This window comes from Myxocyprinus asiaticus, chromosome 7 (genome assembly GCF_019703515.2).
Source record: "Myxocyprinus asiaticus isolate MX2 ecotype Aquarium Trade chromosome 7, UBuf_Myxa_2, whole genome shotgun sequence".
NCBI lineage: Eukaryota > Metazoa > Chordata > Actinopteri > Cypriniformes > Catostomidae > Myxocyprinus > Myxocyprinus asiaticus.
In genome coordinates this window covers 15467013-15494985 of record NC_059350.1, presented here as the reverse complement: position 1 = coordinate 15494985, position 27973 = coordinate 15467013, and the positions used below count along the sequence as shown (strand labels likewise).

Sequence of the window (27973 nt, the reverse complement as noted above, 5' to 3'; positions counted from 1 at the left end):
GGGGGCTTTTCTGTCACCACGTGAGGGCTGGGTTAGTAGGTCCGAGTTGGGCACCAAATCAAGCCGAGCGAGGACTCAGAGAACAAGCAAATAGAAACCAGTGTAGAGGCTGCCACTCACACCCGCACTCATTTCACATGTGCTGATAAAGAGAGCGGAAAGGATGCCGACAGTCACTCTGCCACCCAAAGAAAACGCTCTCTTTAAGAGGATCCTGGTGAGTGCTGATGCTTCACTGCAACATTTATCAACCAAAGAAGGCCTGCTTGCTACCTTCATGAGTGTGTTTGAGAACTGAAGTTTAATGCTCGGACCGAACCAGCCTTGTTAGTGCATGCAAAACTGAACCACCAACAGTGTCTTCTGTCAAATGGAGGTTAGCTTTTAGCTGGTTAGCTGCTAGCTGTCAGTGTGCTAATGTAGCTTAACATCTAGAAATAGTGCTGAATGTTAGAGGCTGTCATTGGATGGAGAAAAGCGTACAGTGTTTGTAGTATTTGCTTATTTTATTTGAATGGTAATAGACGTAGTGCTACGTTTACATGGTGAAACCGCTCAGATGTGATTCTGCATGTAGCATGTCAGGGACTGAAGTCAGTCTCATGGCCTGTGATCCATCACACCACTTTTAAAGATCCACAAGGTATTTTCCGCCACTTTACCGGTTAAAGCGAGTGTCTTTGTTGTTTATAGAATTGTTAGTTTACATGGGAGGAGTTTGTCTGGTGTTTGCTGTATGTTTCTGATGTTTTCAATTGAAAGAAACCCTGGAAGTTGTGTGATGCTCAATTTAAAACCTGCAAACACTTGCCATGTTTATTCCTGTGCAACCAAATTGTTGTAAAACCGTAGTCTGGTCACCAAACTGGTAAATGATGAATTGCTAATTTTAGGTCATATGATATTTAGATAGTTAGACCTTTTGGCAAATAACTGATTCTATAAGCAGTTCATGAACTTAAGTCAGTTTCATAACACTCAATTAAGCATCTTTACATGCTTATTTCTCAAAGCAAAGTTTAATTAAGTTTGATCAGTGCTATCCCTTATTCTGGCTAGTTGGCTATTGCATGAGAGTTGATACTGACAGCATGATGGGCCTACACAGACATGAACAGCCAGGCAGTGCTCTACAACTGTCATTCCACTCTTTTTAAAAATCAAACATTTTTGTATTATTCACTGGATGCATATACAGCTCTGGAAAAATTAAGAGACCACTGCAAAATTATCAGTTTTAAAACAATATATATTTATCGGCTGATAATTTCTAAAATGTTTTTATTAGATGTTAAAGGAGCAATATTTAATATATTTACTGTACTAAAGCATAAAATTATCATAATATGTTATCAGAGATTTAGGAAACATGCTAAGTTGAAATACTGGCTTTTCTGAAAACAATGCTACAGTCAGTATATTCTACTTTGAAATGCCTGTTCTGGGCCAGAATTTCTGTTTGTGTTTTGGCCTGTGTGATCCCGCCCACTGCCCATTTCCCAATAGTATTTCGACACCCCGGGTTGCCAGATTTGAAACAAGTTAACGGGCAAACTTAACGCTGTGAAGCCATGGAAGCCAGCAATACATCTAGCTAACACTTAGGCCTGTCACGATAACTACTTTTGTTGGATGATATATTGTCCCAGAAATAATTGCAATAAACAATATTATTGTCATTTTAAGACCATTTTATGCCACTGATATAATGATAATACAATAGCATAATAATGCAAGTACACCCTTTCAAAGAGCAATTGACTTTTAATTCTTAAGAATATTCAGACATTGGAATCGGAATGTCAAACAAATTAAAGTCGGGAAGGCCCCCTCCATCTCCAAGTATGTTTTTTTTTTTGTTTTTTTTTTTTGTTTGTTTTGTTCCAAGCTTGGAAAACAGTGCAGATAGACGGTAAATCATTACTCACCCTCAAGCCTGTATGAATTTCTCTCTTCTGAGGAACACAAAATTAGACTTTTGGCAGAATGTTAGTCACAGTCACTTTTCACTGTCACTGCATCTTTTTTCCATTAAATACAAGTGGATTGAGACTGAAACTAACATTCTCCCTAACATCTCAAAAGTCAGACTGGTTTGGAACAACATGAAAGTGAGTAATGATGACAGAATTTTTGGGAACACTTTACAATAACATTAAACAATTAACATTAAATCATGTATTAGCTATCATAAACTAACAATGAGCAATATTTTACAGAATTTATCAGTCATAGTTAATGTTAGTTACTAAAAAAAAATACAATTGTTCATTGTTAGTTCATAGTGCATGAACTAATGTTAACATATACAATTTTTAATGTATGAAAATGTATTAATATACTGTATGTTGGAATTAACATGAACCAAGATGAATAAAATATATAAAAGTGGTGTTTATTGTTAGTTCATGTTAACTGATGTAGTTAACTAACATTAACAAATGTAACCTTTTTGTAAAGTGTTACCAAATTTTCATTTTTGTGTAAATCATCTTTTTGAGAGTACAAGTCAATTCTTACCAGTTGCATTAAAAACGGCTGTTTGATATTGACAAAATGCATTGAAAATGTTAACAGGAACACTAATTTCTCTCAATAAGCTGCTTTCTGGTGTCCATGTAAACATAGTCACTGAGCACATTTACATGCACATTACTCCCAAAAATCCATTTATTTAAAAAATCTGACAAAGCAAGAAAACCACGTTTACATGAGATTTGAAATAATCGTGTTGTTCTCTGCTTTTGACGTCAAACCGTGAAGAGACATGCGCTCAACACCTGCGCACATTGGATAAGCCAGTAAGGACACCGGTAAAGGTGTTTACATGCCACGCCAAATCGGCGTAATAGGCAAAGCCCTAACGTCACTCACTGTGATTATGTGCACGTATGTGTGTGTGGTCTCTTTCGCAGTGTACAAAGCGCACAGCTGACAGAGGCTGGCAAGCGTTATGTTGCGTCAAGAATATTAAATGAACCATGTGAAATCCCAAGAGTGGCACTCATAAATCAGCAGCGGCGCTGCATAATACATATAGGAAAAACAACTATTGGCGCTGATATATGGGTTATACCGATATATCTATCGACCTCTATTTGTTACATCAATGTTTCAGGGGGGAAAAAAATATCTGGCTTGTATTCTCATGAGCATCTACCCAGATTTATTCCTGGGCAGCTACTTTTTGAAAAGTTGTTGAAGTTCTTTGGTTTTGAGTAGGGCTGAATAGTATAGTATGAATTGTATAGGCGTAGCTTTGTTCTCTAAATTTTTTATGCTGTAAAAATTTACAAAGAGGTACAAATGCTTTTTACAGTTCTAGCAATAATTTCCATTGAGCATGGATTGGGTCTGTTGATCACAGGCCAAAACTTAGAGAGCCACAATGAAGATAAACAGAATTTAAAAGATAAAAAAAATAAAAGAAATAACTGATAACATGATGATTTTTTTTTTTTTTTTGTACTTCTGCTGACTGAAGCCCTGACTGAAGTGCAGAATGTAGACTATTTTAAAAAGCAGCCTTTTAAGGTTTAGTAATCGTACAAGGCCATATTACGATTTCAATCTTAATTCAATTAATCATCCAGCATCAGGGTTCCTGTGGATCCTTAAAGTCTTAAAATGTCTTAAATTCAGTTTTCCAAAATGTAAGGTCATAAAGTCTTAAATATCTTAAATGATACAACAAAAGACTTAATTTTTATTTAAAGAGGTCATAAATTTGGGGGCGGAAAAAATCATGAAATCATGATATGACCTAACATGATTATAAAACTTCAAAAGAATACAATTTAATTAAATAAATGCGCGCGCTGCGTCCTTCAAAGTGCCGCGTTTTCACTTATGTATTTTCTCCAAACATGCGGGGACTTGAGTGTTTCCAGTTGTTGCAGAGCAGTTCACAATCATTAAGCCATATCTGAAATTTATGACAAGCGATCACTAATGATCAACTGTTGTTGACGACAATATTTACTTTTAATTGTTTATATTGTTAAACGTTGTCGATGATTGTAGGAGTGCAAATTTTATATCCCTTATTTGTTTGAATGAGCAGCTGGAAGCAGTGAAGCGCATACATTTCAAAATAAGAGTCCCCGGTGTATTTCAAAGTGCCTTTAAAGTTAAAAGTTCCATGCTAGTTCCATGCTATGAATCAAATCTGCTCCATATAGTGCATCTAGAATTTAATTAAATTTGGACTCTTGCAGCCTCTGCCTGGCCCTCCCCATCACAGGAAGAAAAGACTAAGAACATTTAATATAGGCTACTTATTTAAAAAAAAAAAAAAAAATACTGTTGGCAGATTAATTGCAACACTTTCAACACATTATCAAATCAGTACAATCCAATATCGGTTGACTTCTAATATGTATTTATTTATATAATGGTACATAAACCAATTTTAATGTGATATACACTACCGGTCAAAAGTTTAGGGTCACTTACTCATTCTTTATTATTATTTTTCACATTTAAGGATAATACTAAAGTCATCAAAACTATGGAAGAACAGAAATGGAACTATAGGAATTATGTTGTGACTAAAAAAATTCCAAAATTAATAAAAACTGTTATATTTTAGCCTCTTCAAAGTAGCCACCCTTTGCATAGAATTTGCAGAAACATACTCTTGACATTTTCTCAACCAACTTCTTGAGGTATCACCCTGGGATGCTTTTTAAACAGTATTGAAGGAGTTCCCATCTATACTGGGCACTTGTTAGCTGCTTTTCTTTATTATTCAGTCCAAGTCATCCGTTTCAAAAAAACGTGTTTTATTTTTTTATTTTAGTTTTGTAATGAAATTAATATGTTGGCACAATTATATTTTACAAAACTAATTTCGAACATTTAAGCATACGCCGTCAAATCAAAAGGTTTTTAAAATCGGAGGTGTATTTTACCAGAATTTGAATAAGAAGCGAATTAAACTACTGTGAACTTGCCTACAAACAGACAGATACCGGACTTCCTGGGGAGTTTAGAATGTCAAAATAAAAGCGTGAGGGTTTAAAAAGTCGTCTCATCCGGGTGGCGGAGGACAAGTCTCAGTTGCCTCCGCTTCTGAGACAGTCAGTCCGCGCATCTTATCACGTGGCTCATTGCGCATGACACCGCGGAGACTCACAGCATGTGGAGGCTCATGCTATATTCCGCAATCCACGCACAACTTACCACGCGCCCTATTGAGAGCAAGAACCACTCATTGCGACCACGAGGAGGTTACCCCATGTGACTCTACCCTCCCTAGCAATTGGGCCAATTTGGTTGCTTAGGAGACCTGGCTGGATTCACTCAGCACGCCCTGGATTCGAACTCGTGACTCCAGGGGTGGTAGTCATTTGCATTTATAAAACAAATACCGGCACAAGTCTCAAAATGCAAATTAGTCTGCAGTTTGTGTTTGTGACAGAGCTGTTAGAAAATCGGCGGAATGAAATGGAATTTATATATAGAAAAGCCAAACAAAAACCAGCACTAACACCTAAACAGAAGAAAACAAAGCTACAGTGGACTAAAGGGAAGCAATCATGGAGTGTGGATGATTGGATGAAAGTGATATTCAGTGATGAATCACGAATCTGCATTGGCCAATGCGAAGATGCTGTAACTTTTGTCTGGTGCCGTTCTAATGAAACATATAAAGATGACTGCCTGAAGAAAACAGTCAAATTTCCCCAGTCATTTATGATATGGGGTTGCATGTCAGGTAAAGGTCTAGGGGAGATGGCAATCATTACCTCAATAGTCAATGCACAGGTGTACATTGAAATTTTGGACACTTTTCTCATTCCATTGATAGAAAATAGGTTTGGTGATGATGAAGTAATTTTTCAGGCTGATAATGCATCTTGCCACAGAGTGTTAGAGCTTTTCTTCAGGAAAGGCATATCAACTCAATGACATGACCAGCAAACAGTCCGGATCTCAATCTGATTGAAAATTTATAGTGGAAATTGAAAAAATTGGTCCATGACAAGGCTCCAGCCTGCAAAGCTGATCTGTCAACCGCTATTCGAGAAAGTTGGAACCAGCTTGATGGAGAATATTGTTTTTCATTAGTGAAATCCATGCCTCAAAGAATTCAGGCTGTCATTAAAGCCAGATGAGGAGCAACAAAGTACTAATTGTGATGTTTTTTTATGATTATTTCATAATTGTTTCCTCTCTTTGATCTGGAAAAAAACATGCCATTAATTAAAATAATGTAATTTGTTTGAGGGATGTTTCACGAAGCTAGGATGTTCAGCTATTAAACAAAAATTGTTTTGTGTCATATCTGTGAATTTGTTTATTTGCTACGAAGTAAAAAAAGCTGGGTGAACATCCTCTAAGTGTGGTGATTCCATAATTTTTGCCAGGGGTTGTAATTTTGATGTTAACACACATGCAACAAGATCCAGTCTGTGCTAGATCTCTGTGGAAAAAAATCTGAATTGTTTGATGGGTAAATGTGGTCATAGGATTTGCATTTTCTTGTTGCCAACTAGTTCCGATTAGAAGATCTGGCAAACGTCATATTATCTCAGATGATAAACGGCGTACGAAGAACAGGCCCTATTTAATATAAAAGCTTATGTGTTTAAAAGTGTACTTGAATTAATAAGATAAACTGAATGATTTGCAGTGTCGTGAGAAACCGTAATAGGCTAATATTAAATTTGTTTGAATTTTAATATCCTTTTATATGCAGCCACCAGCAAGAAAGTTTTTGCAGGGTACAAAGTATGGTAATAGGTCCTTTCACAGTTTCATAAACCTCTATTTTTGAGTTAGAAAGGTGGTGCATTGAACTGATCTGTAATCACTGTTATGGTAGTGCTGTATAGATTGAATGCGAAAAGTTGATTCCAGATTTGTTGACAGAATGGGGTGATCTCGGTGTTCTCACCACCTGCTAGTTGAACAGAGAGATGTGTAATAAAGAGGAAAACAGTAGCTCAACACTGCTCCAAATAGAACTACTCAGAGTAAATTACCATCATTTACAGTGTTTGCAGGAGGTAGTATGTGTGCATGTTGAGCATACCCTCACACAAGGTTGGCATGCCATGGATTGTCCCTGAAAGCACCAACAATTAAAACAGGAAGATCTCACTAGGACAGTGAAAGCATTTAATGGTAAAGCTGAGAAATAGGCCTACATGTTACACTTGTTTTAGAATGCATGTGTTCATTAATTGAGCTTTTTTTAACTTCTTATGTCCTCAGAGATGTTATGAACACAAGCAGTACAGAAATGGGCTGAAATTCTGCAAACAGATTCTCTCCAATACCAAATTCTCAGAGCATGGAGGTAAGACACCCACCATAAATTGTTCAATAGATAGATAGATAGATTTGAAGTCAGAAGTTTACATACACTTAGGTTGAAGTCATTAAAACTAATTTTTTAACCACTCCATAAATTTCATATTAGCAAACTATAGTTTTGGCAAGTCTTTTAGGACATCTTTGTGCACGACACGAGTAATTTTTCCAACAATTGTTTACAGACAGATTGTTTCACTTTTAATTGACTATATCACAATTCCAGTGGGTCAGAAGTGTACCTACACGAAGTTAACTGTGCCTTTAACCAGCTTGGAAAATTCCAGAAAATGATATCAAGCCTGTAGGCAATTAGCTTCTGATAGGCTAATTGGAGTCAATTGGAGGTGTACCTGTGGATGTAAACTCAGCAAAAAAAAAAAAGAAACGTCTTCTCACTTTCAGCTGCTTTTATTTTCAGCAAACTTAACATGTGTAAATATTTGTATGAACATAAAAAGATTCAACAACTAAGACATAAACTGAATAAGTTTCACAGACATGTGACTAACAGAAATGGAATAACGTGTCCCTGAACAAAGGGGCGGTCAAAATCAAAAGTAACAGTCAGTATCTGGTGTGGTCACCAGCTGCATTAAGTACTGCAGTGCATCTCCTCCTCATGGACTGCACCAGATTTGCCAGTTCTTGTTGTGAGATGTTACCCCACTCTTCCGCCAAGGCACTTGCAAGTTCCCGGACATTTCTGGGGAATGGCCCTAGCCCTCACCCTCCGATCCAACAGGTCCCAGACGTGCTCAATGGGATTGAGATCCGGGCTCTTCGCTGGCCATGGCAGAACACTGACATTCCTGTCGTGCAGGAAATCATGCACAGAACGAGCAGTATGGCTGGTGGCATTGTCATGCTGGAGGGTCATGTCAGGATGAGCCTGCAGGAAGGGTACCACATGAGGGAGGAGGATGTCTTCCCTGTAACGCACAGCGTTGAGAGAGCTTGTTGTCATTGCAGGCACAGTCCAATGATGCTGTGACACACCGCCCTAGACCATGACGGACCCTCCACCTCCAAATCGATTCCGCTCCAGAGTGCAGACCTCGGTGTAATGCTCATTCCTTCGACGATAAACGCGAGTCCGACCATCACCCCTGGTGAGACAAAACCGCGACTCGTTAGTGAAGAGCACTTTTGCCAATCCTGTCTGGTCCAGCGAAGGTGGGTTTGTGCCCATAGGCGATATTGTTGCCGGTGATGTCTGGTAAGGACCTGCTTTACAACAGGCCTACAAGCCCTCATTCCAGCATCTCTCAGCCTATTGCGGACAGTCTGAGCACTGATGGAGTGATTGTGCATTCCTGGTGTATCTCGGGCAGTTGTTGTTGCCATCCTGTACCTGTCCCACAGGTGTGATATTCGGATGTACCGATCCTGTGCATGTGTTGTTACACATGGTCTGCCACTGCAAGGATGATCAGCTGTCCTTCCTGTCTCTCTGTAGCGCTGTTTTAGGCGTCTCACAGTATGGACACTGCAGTTTATTGCCCTGGTCACATCTGCAGTCCTGATGCCTCCATGCAGCATGCCTAAGGCACGTTCATGCAGATGAGCAGGGACCCTGGGCATCTTTCTTTTGGTGTTTTTCAGAGTCAGTAGAAGGCAGTTCAGTTTTTATAACTGTGACCTTAATTGCCTACCGTCTGTAAGCTGTTAGTGTCTTAATGACCGTTCCATAGGTGTATGTTCATTAATTGGTTATGGTTCATTGAACAAGCAAGGAAAACATTGTTTAAACCCTTTACAATAAAGATATGTAAAGTTATTTGGATTTTTACAAAATTCTTTAAAATACAGTGTCCTGAAAAAGGGACATTCCTTTTTTTGCTGAGTTTATTTTAAGGCCTACCTTCAAACTCTGAAGGTACCACGTTCATCTGTACAAACAATAGTTCGCAAGTATAAACACCATGGGAACACCATGAGACACATTCTGTCTCCTAGAGATGAACATAGATGGTGAGAAGTGCAAATCAGTCCCAGAACAACAGCAAAGGATCTTGTGAAGATGCTGGAGGAAACGAGTAGACAAGTACAGTTGAAGTCAGAAGTTTACATATACCTTAGCCAAATACATTTAAACTCAGTTTTTCACAATTCCTGACATTTAATCGTAGAAAACATTCCCTGTCTTAGGTCAGTTAGGATCACTATTTTAAGAATGTGAAATGTCAGAATAATAGTAGAGAGAATTATTTATTTCAGCTTGTATTTCTTTCATTACATTCCCAGTGAGTCAGAAGTTTACATACACTTTGTTAGTATTTGGTAGCATTGCTTTTAAATTGTTTAACTTTGGTCAAACTTTTTGTGTAGCCTTCCACAAGCTTCTCACAATAAGTTTCTTGAATTCTGGCCCATTCCTCCAGACAGAACTGGTGTAACTTAGTCAGGTTTGTAGGCCTCCTTGCTCACACATGCTTTTTCAGTTCTACCCACAAATTTTCTATCGGACTGAGGTCAGGGCTTTGTGATGGCCACTCTAATACCTTGTCTTTGTTGTCCTTAAGCCATTTTGCCACAACTTTCGAGGTATGCTTGAGGTCATTGTCCATTTGGAAGACCCATTTGCGACCAAGCTTTCACTTCCTGGCTGATGTCTTGAGATGTTGCTTCAATATATCCACATAATTTTCCTTCCTCATGTTGCCATCTATTTTGTGCAGTGCACCAGTCCCTCCTGTATCAAAGCACCCCCACAACGTGATGCTGCCACCCCCATGTTTCATGGTTGGAATGGTGTTCTTCAGCTTGCAAGCCTCACCCTTTTTCCTCCAAAAATAGCGATGGTCATTATGGCCAAACAGTTAAAAAAAATGTATGGCGGTTTTGGAGCAGTGTCTTCTTTCTTGCTGAGCAGCCTTTCAGGTTATGTCGATATATAGTTTTACTGTGGATATAGATACTTGTCTACCTGTTTCCACCAGCATCTTCACAAGGTCCTTTGCTGTTGTTCTGGGATTGAATTGCACTTTCGCACCAAACAGCGTTCATCTCTAGGAGACAGAATGAGTCTCCTTTCTGAGCGGTATGACGGCTGCGTGGTCCCCTGGTGTTTATACTATACGTACTGTTGTTTGTACAGATGAACATGGTATCTTCAGGCATTTGGAAATTGCTCCCAAGGATGAACCTGTGGAGGGCCACCATTTTTTTTTTCTGTGGTCTTGGTTGATTTCTTTTGGTTTTCCCATGTTGTCAAGCAAAGAGGCACTGAGTTTGAAGGTAGGCCTTAAAATATATCCACAGGTACACCTCCAATTGACTCCAATTAGCCTATCAGAAGCTAATTGCCTAAAGGCTTGACATCATTTTCTGGAATTTTCCAAGCTACTTAAAGGCAGAGTTAACTTAGTGTATGTAAACTTCTGACCCACTGGAATTGTGATATAGTCAATTAAAAAGTAAAACAATCTGTCTGTAAACAATTGTTGGAAAAATGACTTGTCATGCACAAAGTAGATGTGCTAAACGACTTGCCAAAACTGTAGTATGCCAAAATGAAATCTGTGGAGAGGTTAAAAAATGTGTTTTAATGACTTAAACATTAGTGTATGTAAACTTCTGACTTCAACTGTATCTATATCCACAGTAAAACGAGACCTGTCAACATAACCTGAAAGGCTGCTCAGCAAGGAAGAAGCCACTGCTTCAAAACCACCATAAAAAGCCAAACTACAGTTTGCATGGGGACAAAGATCTTACTTTTTGGAGAAATGTCCTCTGGTCTGATGAAATAAAAGTTTAACTGTTTGGCCATAATGACCATTGTTATGTTTGGAGGACAAAGGGTGAGGCTTGCAAGCCGAAGAACACCATTCCATCCGGGAAGCATGGGGTTGGCAGCATCATGTTGTGGGGGTGCTTTGTTGCAGGAGGGACTGGTGCACTTCACAAAATAGATGGCATCATGAGGAAGGAAAATTATGTGGAAATATTGAAGCAACATCTCAAGACATCAGCCAGAAAGTTAAAGCTTGGTCGCAAATGGGTCTTCCAAATGGACACTGACCTCAAGCATACCTCCAAAGTTGTGGCAAAATGGCTTAAGGACAACAGAGTCAAGGTATTGGAGTGGCTATCACAAAGCCCTGACCTCAGTCCGATAGAAAATTTGTGGGTAGAACTGAAAAAGCGTGTGTGAGCAAGGAGGCCTACAAACCTGACTCAGTTACACCAGTTCTTTCTGGAGGAATGGGCCAAAATTCCAGTAACTTACTGTGAGAAGCTTGTGGAAGGCTACCCAAAACGTTTGACCCAAGTTAAACAATTTAAAGGCAATGCTACCAAATACTAACAAAGTGTATATAAACTTCTGACCCACTGGGAATGTGATGAAAGAAATACAAGCTGAAATAAATAATTCTCTCTACTATTATTCTGATATTTCACATTCTTAAAATAAATTAGTGATCCTAACTGACCTAAGACAGGGAATGTTTTCTAAGATTAAATGTCAGTAATTGTGAAAAATGCACTAAGGAAGCTCTGCTTTCCAACAAAAACATTACTGCATGCCTGAAGTTTGCCAAAGACCACCTTGACACTCCACAACGCTACTACAAAATTGTTTTGTGGACTGTTGAAACTAAGGTTGAATTGTTTGGGAAGAACACACAGTAATATGTATGGCGTAAAAAGGTCACCACATACCAACATGAAAACATCATCCCAATGGTGAAGTACGGTGGAGGGAGCCTCATGATTTGGGTCTGCTTTGCTGCCTCTGGGCCTGGAATGCTTGCCTTCATCGAGGGGAAAAATGAATTCCCAAGTTTGTCAAGATATCCTTTAGGATAATGTCAGGGTGGCTGTGCACCAGCTGAAGCTCAGTACAAGTTGGGTGATGCAGCAGGAAAATGACTTAAAACGTTTAAGGAAATCCACAACAGAATGGCTTCAAAAAAAGAAAATCCATCTTTTAGAATGGCCCAATCAGAGCCCAGACCTTAACACAATAGAGATGCTGTGGAATGACCTCAAGAGAGCCATTCACACCAGACATCCTAAGAATATGGCTGAGCTGAAACAGTTCTGTAAGGAAGAATGGTCAAAAATTCCTTCTGAACTTTGTGCAGGCCTAATCCGCAGCTACTGGAAATGCTTGGTTGAGGTTATTGCTGCCAAATGAGGATTGACCAGTTATTAAATCCAAGGGTTCACTTACTTTTTCCACAGCACTGTGAATTTTTAATGGGATATGTTCAATAAAGACATGAAAGATAATTGTTTTTGTGTTGTTAGCTTAAGCACATTGTGCTTTCTCTATACTTGTGACTTTGATGAAGATGAGGTCACATTTTGTGACCAATTAATGCAGAAAACTGCTAATTCCACATACTTTTTCTTGCATCTGTAGATAGATACAATATAATTATACTATGATGCAATACAATGACGGTAATCTCAAAATGAGATTAATTGTCAGTCAAATATTTGACTATCATCAATATTTCATGCAACCAGACTTGCCTTATAGAATTGCATCTTTTCACTGCAGTTTTAGCATAAGGGATTACCAACTGAGCACTGGTATTGACTGATTGCATTAATTAGACTTACGATTGCACATTCCTGAGAGAAAGGCAAAGGGGTTTGTTTACTTGCGCCATGATAGTTTATGTGGGGTTAATTGGTGGAAGGTTAAAGGTTGTGATCTTTGCAGAGACGCTGGCGATGAAAGGGCTGACACTGAACTGCCTGGGAAAGAAAGAGGAAGCCTATGAACTTGTCCGAAGAGGCCTCAGAAATGACCTGAAGAGCCATGTCTGTATCCTTAAAGTTTGTGACAAACACAAACAATTGATAGCTTTCAGACTGACATTTTATATGCACAGCTAAGCTTGTCCAGTATTCAAAGCAGAGAAGAATATGATAAAGGTCTGTATGTTTAACAGCTAAAATGAGTTTGTGTACTTGTGTTCACAGCAGCAGAGTTAACGCTTCAGTTTTGTTCTCAGTATGAAGCCTGTCACTGTCGATGGGGGTTGTGGACCCTCGCCAAGATTCCTACCCTGTCTGACTGTGATATGTAGCAGAGCATGTGAGCGGAGCGATCAGAATTTCACCGGAGCGAGGAGTGCGTTTCACGAGACTGCGCTCAGCCCCGCTCCGGCCACTCACAAGGCGCTCACTTTCCGCTTCAAACAGAATGCGCAACATTTTGTGTGTGGCCACATTAATTTGTATCTGCTTCTGCACTGGCAAATATCTGGTATTGGTGGCTATATTAGGTCCAAGATTTTAAACGGAGTGGATTATCAGAGATGAGGCAGCGTTTTATGTGTGATTATCAAGCTGATGGTGACAGGTGCCAATTCCAACAACGGTCTACAGTGATGTGAGAGCACAGAGGCAGTTCAAAACACAGTTTAGTTTCCCGGACATACGTGTGTATGTTTTCAGGGTATCCATGATCTTTTAAAACATGGGGATGTCAGGAAATTTCAAACTCTTTAAAGTCATGGAAAAGTTATGGACATTTAAATGATTAATATACATTTCTCTCTCTCTCTCTCTCTCTCTCTCTCTCATAATATAATTTTTTTTTTTTTTTTTTTTTTAAATCCATCACAAATGATGTAAAGTCATGAGTTTGGGAACCCTGTGTTTTGTTTAATAATTCAAGAGATGTTCATAACTTAAGACTGTTACTCCTTTTTTTTTCTGTTACTGAGTTTTTGCTGAAGCTGATGTAATCAACTTTTCTCTCTCCAATGGGTTTTGCTTTCCTTAACATGACGTTTTCAGGTTGGCACGTGTATGGCCTGCTCCAGAGGTCTGACAAAAGGTATGACGAGGCTATTAAGTGCTACAGGAATGCACTGAAATGGGACAAAGACAACTTGCAGATTCTTCGAGATCTCTCACTGCTCCAGATCCAGATGAGAGATCTGGAGGGTTACAGGGTGAGTGTGTGCTCACAGTCATTTGGCTTAATTTAGTTGAAAGTGCTTTGCTTTGCGTGTAGTGTTTCAGAGAAATCGATGCAGCCTCTTCATGTTCTCTAGGTGCCGGTTGGCTCTCTTTGTCTTTTTGGTCGGGAACCGAGAAACGTTCCGTTTTATTTATTTATTACAAGAGCCGATTAAATTTTTTTGACTTTCGGTTCCATTAACAGTTCTTAAGCATCATATATCCAATTTCTCCTCTGCAATAAGCGAGAACATATAAAGTTTAAAATTTAATACCAGTGCAAAACTGACTTTGTGTAATCTTGTCCACTCTTATAGGAGACACGATATCAGCTGCTACAATTGCGGCCAGCCCAGCGAGCATCATGGATTGGTTATGCCATCGCGTATCACCTCTTAGAGGACTATGAGATGGCAGCCAAAATCATTGAGGAGTTTAGAAAAACACAACAGGTAAATACCGACATGACGGGCATAAATAACGAGATATATTTTCATTTAGCTTGGAATTAAAATGTTGAAAGAGTTGCCTAACCTCTGTGGTGTTCCAGAGCTTATAAAACAAGAGTTGCCTGTACTGTATGTTGAAGGGGAGTTTGTGGTGTAAAAGATGTATATTTAAGTGTTTTTGGAGTGATGGATAAAGAAAGAACTGGGGCAGAGGTAACAGGAGTGGTAAATGAGGTATTCATTTGTGAGGACTTCAACCTGTTGTGGCAGGTCAACAGGCAACACAATGGCACACAGTTCTTGCGGCGTTCACGATAAGACTCTTACTTCCTGTCATTGGTTTCTAGCACAACAGGAAGCTACGTGTTGGCATGGTGAATAAGCTTAATGCTTAAATGGTTCCTAACTGATTTGTGTAATGTTTTTAATTCAGATAACGGACATTAAATCTTGTTGTGCATGTGCTTCAGTTCTATTTATGTGTATCTCTATCTGCAGGTGTTTTTAAATATATTGGTGTTTGTGTGTTTTCAGACGTCCCCTGATAAGGTGGATTATGAGTACAGTGAGCTGCTGTTGTATCAGAATCAGGTCCTGAGGGAAGCGGGGCTGTGGAAAGAAGCGCTAGAGCATCTCGCCACCTACGAGAAACTGATCTGTGATAAACTGGCCGTGGAGGAGACCAAAGGTACAAACATTCTGCATACACCACAGTACACATTTGCCTAAATATGAATAAACAGCAAATCTCCTCTCTGCTGTCTTTTTTTTTTGTTTGTTTCTTTTGGTCTAATTTCTCTCTTTCTCACCTGTTTGATTTCTCTCCCTTTTTTTTTCTTTTTGTTTTTGGTACTTTTTGCTATTAAATTGTACTAGAGATGGATCACCATGGTCCAACAACTGAGTAGTCAGGCAACCCACCATCTAGTTGATTTTGAAAATAGGTAGTTTTGCATATTCCTACATTTTACCCTTAATGCAGTTTCGCTCCTATTGTCATTTTGTTTGACTTCCACATTGACTTCCTGTTTGTGATTCTCTTAGCGTTAATTCTATGGAACAATGCAGTTTCATTGATGCAGTGTTTTTATGTTCTCTCTCTTGTGTTGTGGATGAGTAGGAGAGCTGCTGTTGAGTCTGGAACGGTTTGAGGATGCAGCAGATGTGTACAGACGACTACAGGAGAGAAATCCTGAGAATTGGTCTTATTACCATGGCCTGGAGAAAGCCCTCAAACCTGGTACACAACCCAACCTACAAAGCATAGCTTTCCTCTCTCATGTTATTACAGTATGCACATTAGTAGCATAATTTAACACATCTTAGCAATTGTAAACTGCTTGTGTCTGTGTGTTTTTCAGTGAGCACAGAAGAGAAACTGAAGATCTATGAGGAGGCCTGGGAGAAATACCCTAAAGGCCTTGTACCTCGCAGACTACCACTCAGCTTCCTGTCTGGTATGCAACATTTTCTCTAGTGTAACAGCATATCAGCTTCAAAGCTTAAAGGGATAGTTCACCCAGAAATGAAAATTCTCTAATTCTCTAATTTACTCAACCTTTTGTCGTCCCAGATGTGTATGACTTTCTTTCTTCTGCTGAACACAAGCAAATATTTTTAGAAGAATATCTCAGCACTGTAGGTCCATAATGGTGACCAGAACTTTCAAGCTCCAAAAATCACTTAAAGGCCACATAAAGGTAATCCATACGACTTCAGTGGTATAATCTATATCTTCAGAAAAACGATATAAGTGTGGGTGAGAAGCAGATCAATATTTAAGTCCTTTTTAATATAAATCTCCACTTTCACATTCAGTCACATTTTGAATGTGAAAGTGGAGGTCTATGGTAAAAAAGGACTTAAATATTGATCTGTTTCTCACCCACACCTATCATATCACTTCTGAAGATATGGATTTAATCACTGGAGTCATATGGATTACTTTTGTGCTGCCTTTATGTGCTTTTTGGAGTTACAAATGTCTGGTCACCATTCACTTACATGGTTAGGACCAACAGAGCTGACTTATGCTTCTAAAAATCTTAGTGTTTGTGTTCTGCAGAAGACAAAGTAATACACATCTGGGAATGCATGAGGGTGAGTAAATGAGAGAATTTTCATTTTTGGGTGAACCATCCCTTCAATGTGCGTAAATGTTGAAGGATTTGTTTTTTGTTGTATTTTTCAGGAGATAAGTTTCGGGAATGTCTTGATAGATATTTAAGAATGAACTTTAGTAAGGGCTGTCCACCGGTCTTTACCACACTAAGATCTCTCTATCAGGACAAAGAGAAGGTGATGACATACTCTACCAATACAGAACATACAAACTAGGGTTTATGTCTAAATTTGTATGTTTGACATTTTGTTTTATTTGCAGATGTCAATAATTGAAGAATTAGTTGTTGGGTTTGAAACATCTTTACGTAGCTGCCAAATGTTCAGTCCAGATGGTATGTTGCCTTTGTTTTCTTTATTCCATGTATTTAAGTTCACCGTTTAAAGTCATTTGCTTTGATTTCATTTGCACTATTCTATCTTTGAAACTTTACTCTTTGAATGAATGGTGTAGTTAGCCTCTGATTTGTTTTGGATGGGGATTAGTAGCATATTAATGTTTTTTTATTTTTTTTATTTATTGTTTGTTGTAGATGATGGCAAAGAGGAGCCGCCCACTACATTACTGTGGGTGCAGTATTTTCTGGCTCAGCACTATGATCAGATTGGCCAGCACACCATGGCTCTCGAATACATAAATGCTGGCATTGAGAGCACACCTACACTCATTGAGCTCTTCCTTGTTAAAGCCAAGATATACAAGGTAATGTAACATGCACACCTATTTGCATGATGGTTTTTATCTAATTTGCAGGACACTAATTACAGTGACGATCTGTAACAACTTATAACTCATCCTAACCAGACACGACGCGATAAGATTCCAGCAACAAGCTATCTGTCTGTCCACACCAGACACGACACTGCAATATTCATACACTAAAATTTGGATTATTGACAATAAAATGTAGAAATCAGAGCAATCACAGACGGAACAGTGTGTGTTTATTGAACGCAACTCATTTTCTCACTGAAGCTGCATATGGGGATACACTTTCTATGGCAAACCCTGAGGGAATAAATACACAACCACACACATGCACAGAGCAAAGTTAAGTTATAAATCGTTTCCAAATTCAGTCTGTTACCATGGTTTGTTTACACATTACCGTACGTTTCCATTGGTGTGTTGTGAGCTAAGCTGAGCGAGCATTTTTAATTCATTATTATGTAAGCCGAGCGCCATGCTCGCGAGGTGGATTGTGGGATTGACTGCGATGCGGAGCAAGCTGTTCCCTAGTGGTGTGAGCGGCAATGAGTGGATTTCTATCACGCCAGTGGAAACGCAGCATAACTTCTGTTGTTATTTCGCCGATCTCCAAGTGACGGAAGCGGAGAGAAAGTCAGAATGAGCCAGTATGTCTCCCCTCTGCCATTCTGAACCGCTGTGTGTGTGTGACAGAGCCCTGACCAAAGAGAAGACCTCAAGCACAACATTCATTAGGTGTGTGACACCCTCAGCCAAAATCAAGTTGTTCTGAACCGGCTAGTGAGATGCCGGCTTAAATATATTTACAGATTAATTTTAGACCCATTTGTTGACTTTCTGCCCAGCGCAACCTCGCAAAAATGGGAACCATTTCAATAGAATGCCCTATCGGTGTCATGTGTCGCGGGTGGTTAGGACGAAAACTCTGTTCAACATGGAAAAGATACGCGAAGCTGCGATAAAAGGTCACATCTTGTAAGGATACATTGTTAGGAAAAGTATCTTAAAGGGATAGTTCACCCAAAAATGAAAATTCTCTCATTTACTCACCCTCATGCCATCCCAGATATGAATGATTTTCTTTCTACAGCAGAACACAAATGAAGATTTTAGAAGAATTTCTCAGCTTTGTTGGTCCATACAATGCAAATGGATGGTGACCAAAACTTTAAAGCTCCAGTGGTTAAATCCATATCTTCAGGAGTGATATGATTAGTGTGGGAGAGAAACAGATCAATATTGAAGTCATTTTTTACTATCAATCTCCACTTTCACATTCTTCTTTTGTTTTTGGCAATTCGATTTCGCATTCTTCATGCATATTGGCAAAGAGGGGAATTTATAGCATACGGCAGAGAGAGGACTTTATAGTAAAAAAGGACTTTAATAAAAAAAAGAATGATCTGTTTCTCACCCACATTTATCGCTTCTGAAGATATAGATTTAACCACTGGAGTCATATGGATTACTTTTATGCTGCCATTATGTGCAAAATTTTGGTACCCATTCGCTTGCATTGTGATGACCAACAGACCTGAAATATTCTTCAAAAAAATCTTTGTGTTCAGCCGTAGAAAGAAAGTCATACAATTCTGGGATGGCATAAGGGTAAATAAATGAGAGTATTGTCATTTTTGGGTGAACCATTCTTTAAAAGTGTGAAAGATTGTGAGTAATTGGGTGAAAATGTGAATAATTAGGTGGGTTCCCAGTATCTCCAATTTCTATGCAAATTCTTTTACCAAACATGTATTAATTTATTATACATCCTTTATTAAACTTTCTTATACAAATTGGCAATGTGAAGCCAAATGACACCTTTTCTCATAACAAAACACTTTATAATATTGCTGAAATTGTATAACTGCATGTTAACAGACACATGCAAGTTAAGCATTCAGTTGGATTACTTGTCAAAATACAAGGACTATTTATGCAGATGCTTTGATCTACATACAGTATGCAATACGCAATTTCCAGGATAGCGTGATTTGATGATCAGAGACCCTGCACAATTCAAATACCATCCCAGCTCTATTGTCTGACCTTTAACCTTTTATTTTGTTCCCTCCTTTTCTCCCTCAGCATGCTGGGAATATTCGGGAAGCAGCTCGCTGGATGGATGAAGCTCAGGCTCTGGATACAGCCGACCGTTTCATAAACTCTAAATGTGCCAAGTACCTGCTTAAAGCAGGCTTGATCAAAGAGGCTGAAGAAATGTGTGCCAAGTTCACAAGGGTAAGGGTTTGTTTGTGTGCGAATTTCATCCTTCACACACTGAAGTAAATAAACATGTGTACTGTATTTGTGAAGTGTATTTTACTTTGTACCTCTGTCAGGAAAGAGCATCTGCAGTAGAGAATCTAAATGAGATGCAGTGTATGTGGTTCCAGACTGAATGTGCTCTGGCCTATAAATCCATGAAAAAATGTGGAGAAGCACTAAAAAAATGCCATGAGATTGAGAGGGTGAGTCTTTCTCTGCTTTTTCTTTATCTCATAGCCTGTGTTAACCATTAGTATCAGACACTATATTTGATGTTTATAGTGTTTCATTACAAACACATTTTGTGCTTTCCATCCATAAGATTTTTATCTTCCCTCTGGCTCTCTTGTCACATTCTTACAGCACTTTGTAGAGATAACAGATGACCAGTTTGACTTCCATACGTACTGCATGCGGAAGATGACGTTGCGCTCTTACGTGGACCTACTAAAACTAGAGGACGTGTTACGAATGCACCCGTTCTACTTCAAAGCCTCATACACCGCCATCCAAATCTACCTCAACCTGCACGATAACCCACTAACCGATGATAGCAAGGAACTACAGGCTGATACTGGTAACCACAGATCTTGCACATGCAGTTGACTGTTTCTGATTTTCATGTTTTATGTTTTAACAAATAAGCATTGATAAAAGTTTCCGTATTAAAGTATGTGTTGTCTCAAAAAGAGAACCTGACTGACAAAGAGCTGAAAAAGTTAAGGAATAAGCAGCGGCGAGCTCAGAAGAAAGCACAGCTGGAAGAAGAAAAAAAGAATGCAGAGAAAGAGAAACAGTTAAAGAACCAGAAGAAGAAAAAAGAGGATGATGATGAGGAGATTGGAGGACCTAAAGAGGAACTCATACCAGAGAAACTGGCCAGGGTGTGTGTTTGTTTGTTTGAAAGAGTGTTTTGGGAAAGTGGGGAAATCTAAGGGGCCCTAAGATCTGGAAGACTTAAAACTTTTGCATGTCTTTGAGTAGGAACCTCTGGGGGAAGTTGGAACCAAGAGACACCGACTATTTTTGTGTTTGCACAAACAGAAATCTCCCTCACTTTCATTTTTCAGGTGGAGAACCCATTAGATGAAGCTGTAAAGTTTCTGACACCCTTAAAAAACCTGGTGAAGAATAAAATAGACACACACCTTCTGGCCTTTGAGATCTATTTTAGGAAAGGTACTGAAACCTGTATTTTAAGGAAATCTTAGTTGTGCAATCTAATGATTAGTTTTCTGAAGATATGAAGCTTTTTTGTCATAATTGTGTTTATTGTACAACATGTTGAAATTTGTTCAGTTGTTGTAATTGAATGTATTTGAAAATGACTCATGCAGCAGTCTCGTACTGTATTTTAGATATAGGATAGGAAATATTTATAGTTGCATAATTGAAATGTCCCTTGTCTTACAGAAAAGTTCTTATTAATGTTGCAATCTGTTAAGAGGGCCTATGCCATAGACCCAGACCATCCCTGGCTTCACCAGTGTCTAGTGCGCTTCTTTAAAGAAGGTGAGCTCACCCTTGGAGCCTCTTATTTGGTCATCTTTCCTCTTTACTGTTCCTTTACTACTTCCCTTACAGGTCAAAATTAGAGGTAGACCGATGTACAGTGGCAAGAAAAAGTATGTGAATTAGCTGGTTTTCTGCATTAATTGATCATAAAATGTGATCTCATCTTCATCAAAGTCAGAAGTATAGACAAACACACAAACTATTAAGTTAACAACACAAACAGTTATAATCTTTTTTTATATCTTTATTGAACACATCCCATTAAACTTTCACAGTGCTGTGGAAACAGCACTTGGATTTAATAACTGGTCGATCCTCCTTTGGCAGCAATATCCTCATCCAAGTGTTTCCGGTTCAGGAGGAATTTTGGACCATTCTTCCTTGCACAACTGCTTCAGCTCAGCCATATTCTTAGGATGTCTGGTGTGAACTGCTTTCCTTGAGGTCATTCCACAGCATCTCTATTATGTTAAGGTCTGGGCTCTGACTGGGCCACTCCAAAGGTAGCGTTGTGGAGTGTCAAGGTGGTCTTTCGCAAACTTCAAGCACGCGGCAATGTTTTTTTTGGAAAGCAGCGCTTCATTCGTGGTGTCCTGCCATGGACACCATGCCTGTTTAATGTTTTCTGTATAGTAGACTCATGAACAGAGATGTTAAACAATTCCAAAGATTCTTTTAAGTTTTTAGCTGTCACTCTAGGGTTCTTTTTTTTACCTCATTGAGCATTCTGCAGTGTGCCCTTTGAGTCATCTTGGCTGGATGGCCACTTTTAGGGAGGGTAGCCACAGGACTAAATTGTCTCCATTTATAAACAATTTGTCTAACTGTGGATAGATGAATATCTAAAATCTTCGAGATAACTTTGTAAACCTTTCCAGCTTAATGCAAAGCAACAATTGTTAATCGTAGGTCTTCTGAGATCTGTTTTTTGCGAGGCATGGTCCACGTCAGATGCTTCTTGTGAATAGCAAACCCAAAATGTTTGAGTGCTTTGCAAAGTAGCTCTAACCCACACCTCCAATCTCATTTCAGGATTTTTGATGTCATTAGCCTAGGTGTTCACATACTTTTTCCAACCTACACTGTGAATGTTTGAATGATGTGTTCAGTATGTACAAGAACAATACAATAAGGTATGTGTTATTAGTTAAAACAGATTGTTTGTTCATTATTGTAACACATATGAATTTCAAACCATATTTTAAGACACATTTATACACTGCCTGACCAAAAAAAAAAAAAAGTTTTATATTTCGTTGGACTGCCTTTAGCTTTGATTACGGCGTGCATTCGTCGTGACATTGTTTCGACAACCTTATGCAATGTCACATTTATTTCCGTCCAGAGTTGCATTAATCTTTGGCTGAGATCTTGTATTGATGACTGGAGAGTTGAACCACTCCATAAAGTCTTCTCCAGCATATCCCAAAACTTTCAATGGGGTTAAGGTCAGGACTCTGTAGTGGGCAATTCATGTGTGAAAATTAATCCTCACACTCCCTGAACCACTCTTTCACTATTTTAGCCTGATGAATCTTGGCATTGTCGTCCTGGAATATGCTTGTGCCTTCAGGGAAGAAAAAAATCCATTGATGGGATAACCTGGTCATTCAGTACATTCAGGTAGTAAACTGACATCATTTTATTGCTGCATAACGTTTCTGAGACTAGACCTGACCAGCTGAAGCACCCAGATCATAACACTGCCTCCAGAGTCTTGTACATTGGCACTATGCATGACGGGTGCATCACTTCATGTGCTTCCTTTCTTACCCTGACGCGTCCATCGCTTTGGAATTGGGTAAATCTGGACTTATCAGACCATATCACTTTTTTCCATTGCTCCACAGTCCAATCTTTATGCTCCCTAGCAAATTGAAGTCGTTTTTTTCCAATTAGCCTCACTAACAAGTGGCTTTCTTGAGGCCACACAGCTGTTTAGTCCCAATCCTGGAAGTTCTCGTCACGTTGTGCATGTGGAAATGCTCTTACTTTCACTATTAAACATAGCCGTGAGTTCTACTGTTTTTTTTTTTTTTTTTTAATATGATGTGACGTCAAGTGTTTTAGTGATCTCTTATAACAATCATTCAAGATTTTTTTCTGACCATATTTATTTTGCGAAGGTAACGGTTCACCACTATCCTTCCGGGTTTTAATAATGTGTTGGACAGTTCTTAACCAAATTCCAGTGATTTTAGCAATCTCCTTAGTTCTTTTCTTTGCTTGATGCAGGCCAATAATTTGCCCCTTCTGAAACAAAGTAACATCTTTTCCACGACCACGGGATACATGTCCAGACATGGTTGTTTAAGAAATGAGAAGCTACACACTGCATCAGCTGGCAACAATTCTTTTAACCCTAACTGAAACGTATTAATCACTGCAATAATGATCTAATCATAGGCTCTTAAGTGTCTGCTTATTTAAATCCAAATGGTGACTCTTTTTTTTTGGGCTAGGCAGTGTACATAAATGCAGGTATTCCCAAGAGTTCACATTCTTTTTCTTGCCAATGTATCGGTTTACCAATAAATCATTGCTGATAGTTGCTTTTTGGAACGATCGGTTTTCGGCAAAAGTCTCTTATCATTGACAGTATTCCTTTAACATTGACAATATTCATTAATATTTTTATCCTAACTTAATTGCATATTTTATTTTATTATATAAATGTTCTAAATTGAAGCAAGGTCATGCAAAGAAAAATGTGTCAGGACTTCAAAATAAGAGTCCCCAGTGTGTTTTGAGCTTGTTTATAGTTTAAAGTAACGCATTATGCACCATCTGGGAATTTTTATCAATTTTGGACTCTTGTAGCCTCTATGTCTGTGCCCGTTAGATTCAGAAAATGCTTTTTGTTTTTCAATAGCCAATTAATCATTTATCTGCCTTTTCCACCACCTTAGTTATCATATCTGCAAAATCCACGATCAATTGACTTCTAGTCAAAATGTCTTACCTGTTGTTTATAACTCATGTTTGCCTTCTGTGTGGTGTGATTGCATCAACAAGTGCCTCTCTGATGATTGGCTGTTCTAATGTGTCCCTGTGTATTGATTGGGTGACAGTGTCTGAAAGCAAAGACCTAGTAGAATCAGTGAGCATGGTGCTGAGACAGGAAATCTCTAGGCTGTTTGGAGACAGTAATGCCAAGACCTTCAACCAGACCTTCCTCACTAAGCACTCCAGTTCCATCCCACACAGAGTAGCAGGTATAAACACACTTTAAAGTATGTTTTCACACTCATCAATTTTCCATATTGCACTCTCACCTCTCTTTTCCCTTATTTTAAAAGCTGCCAAAATGATGTTCTACTTAGACCCTTCAACACAGAAGAAAGCAGTAGAACTGGCTACAGCACTTGATGAATCACTGAACAACAGAAGTGTTCAGGTATACACGAGAGTGCATGACATTTAGGGGATTTTACTAGCTGGTTAATGTATAAAGAATGGAAATATTGTAAAAGCACTTTTTTATGAGGAAAACGTTTGAGAACAGGAGTCATTTGTTGTCACTTTGTCTGCAGTGACACGTGTGTAATTTGATGCAGCGTAGTATTTCAATGCTTTTTCACAATATTGAATTGACAACATGAGCAGTATTCATTTTTAGTTTATTTTAGTCATAGTTTTAGTCATATTTTGTCATGTCATGTAATCATTCATTTTACTAAATGGGAAAATTATTTTAGTCAGTAAAAATAATGTATTTTAGTTGACGATAATGTACAAAATGACAGTACATTTGTGTGTACTGTAACCAATTAAACTTTAACCAAATATTCAAACATTTATAAAATGTCCAAACATTTATACTGCAAACATGCAGTATAAAACAATTGAGGAAATCCCCAATATACACCGATCAGCCACAACATTAAAACCACCTGCCTAATATCGTGTAAGTCCCCCTCGTGCCGCCAAAACAGCTCTGACCCGTCGAGGCGTGGACTCCACAAGACCTCTGGAGGTGTTCTGTGGTATCTGGCACCAAGACATTAGCAGCAGATCCTTTAAGTCCTGTCAGTTGCGAGGTGGGGCCTCCATGGATCGGACTTATTGGTCCAGCACATCCCATAGATGCTCAATCAGATTGAGATCTGGGGAATTTGGAGGCCAAGTCAACACCTTGAACTCTTTGTCATGTTCCTCAAACCATTCCTGAACAATTTTTGCAGTGTGGCAGGGGACATTATCCTGATGAAAGAGGCCACTGCGATGAGGGAATACTGTTGCCATGAAGGGGTGTATGTGGTCGGCAACAATCTTTAGGTAGGTGGTACATGTCAAAGTAGCATCCACATTAATGCCAGGACCCAAGGTTTCCCAGCAGAACATTGCCCAGAGCATCACACTGCCTCCGCTAGACTGCCTTCTTCCCATAGTGCATCCTGCTGCCATTTCTTCCCCAGGTAAACGACGCACACGCACCCTGTCGCCGGTACACCGGTTGTCCATCCTTGGACCACTTTTGGTAGGTACTAAGCACTGCATACTGGGAACACCCCAAAAGACCTGCCGTTTTGGAGATGCTCTGACCCAGCCATCACAATTTGGCCCTTGTCAAAGTTGCTCTGATCCTTACGCTTGCCCATTTTTCCTGCTTCAACACATGAAATTCAAGAACTGACTGTTCACTTGCTGCCTAATATATCCCACCTCTTGACAGGTGCCACTGTAATGAGATAATAAATGTTTTTCACTTCACCTGTCAGTGATTTTAATGTTGTGGCTGATCAGTGTATTATGACTGAATTATTTTAATCAGTTCTTTCTTGATTTATCTTCTTCTAAAAACATTGTGCTTTTTTTTATTTTCATCAACAGTATTTAATTGAAATAGTTTAAAGATTGTCATGATGCATCTTTTTTGTCTCGTTCTTTGTTAGCATTGAAGAAATCAAAATTCCCTTTGTGACAAAATTGTCAGACTGTAACAGACTTGACTTCAACCAAATATTCAAAGATATAAAAAATTAGGGGAATCCCCAATATATTATGACTGGATTATTTGAATAAATTCTTTCTAGATTTTTCTTCTCCTAAAAACATTGTGCATAGCAATATTTTGCCATTTTAATTTTTCTCATCATTTTTGTTAATAGTATGTTTTAATTAAAATAGTTAAATTATTGCCATGATGTGTCTTTCTCGTCTCATCTTTAGCGTTGACAAAATCTAAAGGTCACGTCCACACATTTTCGTTTGAAAACTCATATTTTTCTCTACGTTTTGGCCTGCCTTCCACACTGAGATAGCGTTTTTTGATAGCGAAAACTGAGCTTTTCGAAAACGCTCTCCCAAGTGAATACATTTGAAAATGACATCTTTGCATTGTAGTGTGGAGATATTTGAAAAACAATGACATATTTGTTGTCATTTGACACAGTCATGTGATCCATTCAAACCAAAACAATCAGGATGGTGACCCAAGTTGTAGCGGCCCATGGTTTGCCTGATGTTCACTTTGATAGCATTGTTAAAGATAAATGTTACTTTGTACAACCTTCACATTGCACTCCTTCGAAGACAATGGAAAGTTTACTCAGAATTGCTGTCTGGTGATGGAACACGAGGACAATTGCATTTCAGACCGTACATGGAACAGCGCTATTTTTTTTATTTTTTTTATTTATTGCATGCGCAGTAAGGGAATTTAAGAGTTTTCATACGTTTCAGTGTGGACAAGAACCTTTTGGAAAATGCCAGTGTGGACAGACACCATTTCCAAAATGAAAACACAGTTTTCAAATGTATCCAGATTTATGTGGACATAGCCTAAAATGCTTAGTCAGCGAACATTTTTGGCAGTAATTTGGCACGGACCATCTTAACACTGCCCATGAGTACTTGGTTTCTCATAAATTATTTTTCGTAAGGCTCACTGGCGGATTTTATGGGACAAGGTGAGGAAGACATACAGCTGCATACAGCTTGTCAATACTGTTATTATGAAAGCAGGTGTATTCAGCATATTAAACATGCAAGCCCTAAAAAAGCACCTGTTCTGTGGCTTGGTATATTGAACACCATACTTATCTTTTCTTGCAGATCTGCACAGAGGCTTTAGAAAGCCTCCATGACGGTAGCTTTGGAGATGCCAAGGAGACTGCAGAGTTATACCGGGTGCAGTGTCATAAGATCTACCCCTATACGCTGACCTTCATGCCCCCAGGATATGAGGAAAACATGAAGATTGCGGTCAATGGTGATGTCTCCACAGAAACTGAGGAGCTGGCCAATGACATATGAACATCTGAAGGGGGTTGATGGACTGAGAGAGGTGGAATGGGGAAGCGGTGCAGCACCGCCATTGTCGATCACCCGAGACGGTTGCCATTGACTATTGCAATTCTGTGAGGAACTTCCTGTGATCTTCTACACCCCCTGAGATTGCAGATTGGACAGAGACAATGACTGTTTGGAGTGGAGGATGAAGAGGAGGGGGGTGGGGTGGGGGAGACAAGAACAAAATGCCCATTTTACTTTTTTAACCTTGCTGATGACTACTCTAACTGAAAACTAGTCAAAAATGCATCCCATCTTGAACTACAGTATGTCTGAATGCAATGGTGAGATCAAATCCCATAGTCAACAAACCAAGCAAGACAAATGCACTCAAACTAATTTTTCCTCTGTTTTAAAAGAGTAATTTATA

At 38.9% G+C, this 27973-nt stretch overlaps 1 protein-coding gene across 4 annotated transcripts; it reads left to right on the top strand.

Annotated features, from left to right (window-relative positions):
* The first annotated feature begins 9 nt into the window (after positions 1-9).
* LOC127443883 (N-alpha-acetyltransferase 15, NatA auxiliary subunit-like) lies at positions 10-27970 on the top strand. Of its 4 annotated transcripts, none has more exons than XM_051702894.1 (21): positions 155-217; positions 7222-7306; positions 10928-11401; positions 13001-13105; positions 14086-14243; positions 14568-14702; positions 15234-15387; positions 15820-15939; positions 16061-16156; positions 16891-16997; positions 17083-17155; positions 17354-17523; positions 19615-19767; positions 19869-19997; positions 20158-20371; positions 20485-20678; positions 20865-20973; positions 21208-21306; positions 24381-24524; positions 24609-24706; positions 27367-27970. In XM_051702894.1, the coding sequence occupies exons 4-21, from the start codon at positions 13012-13014 to the stop codon at positions 27565-27567; spliced, it is 2448 nt and encodes an 815-aa protein (XP_051558854.1). In that variant the 5' UTR covers positions 155-217; positions 7222-7306; positions 10928-11401; positions 13001-13011; the 3' UTR covers positions 27568-27970. The 4 variants fall into 4 exon arrangements, with proteins under 4 accessions (XP_051558851.1, XP_051558854.1, XP_051558853.1 ...); XM_051702893.1 differs by having other exon boundaries at positions 10928-12371; XM_051702891.1 differs by lacking the exon at positions 10928-11401 and having other exon boundaries at positions 10-217.
* Positions 27971-27973: the final 3 nt, after the last annotated feature.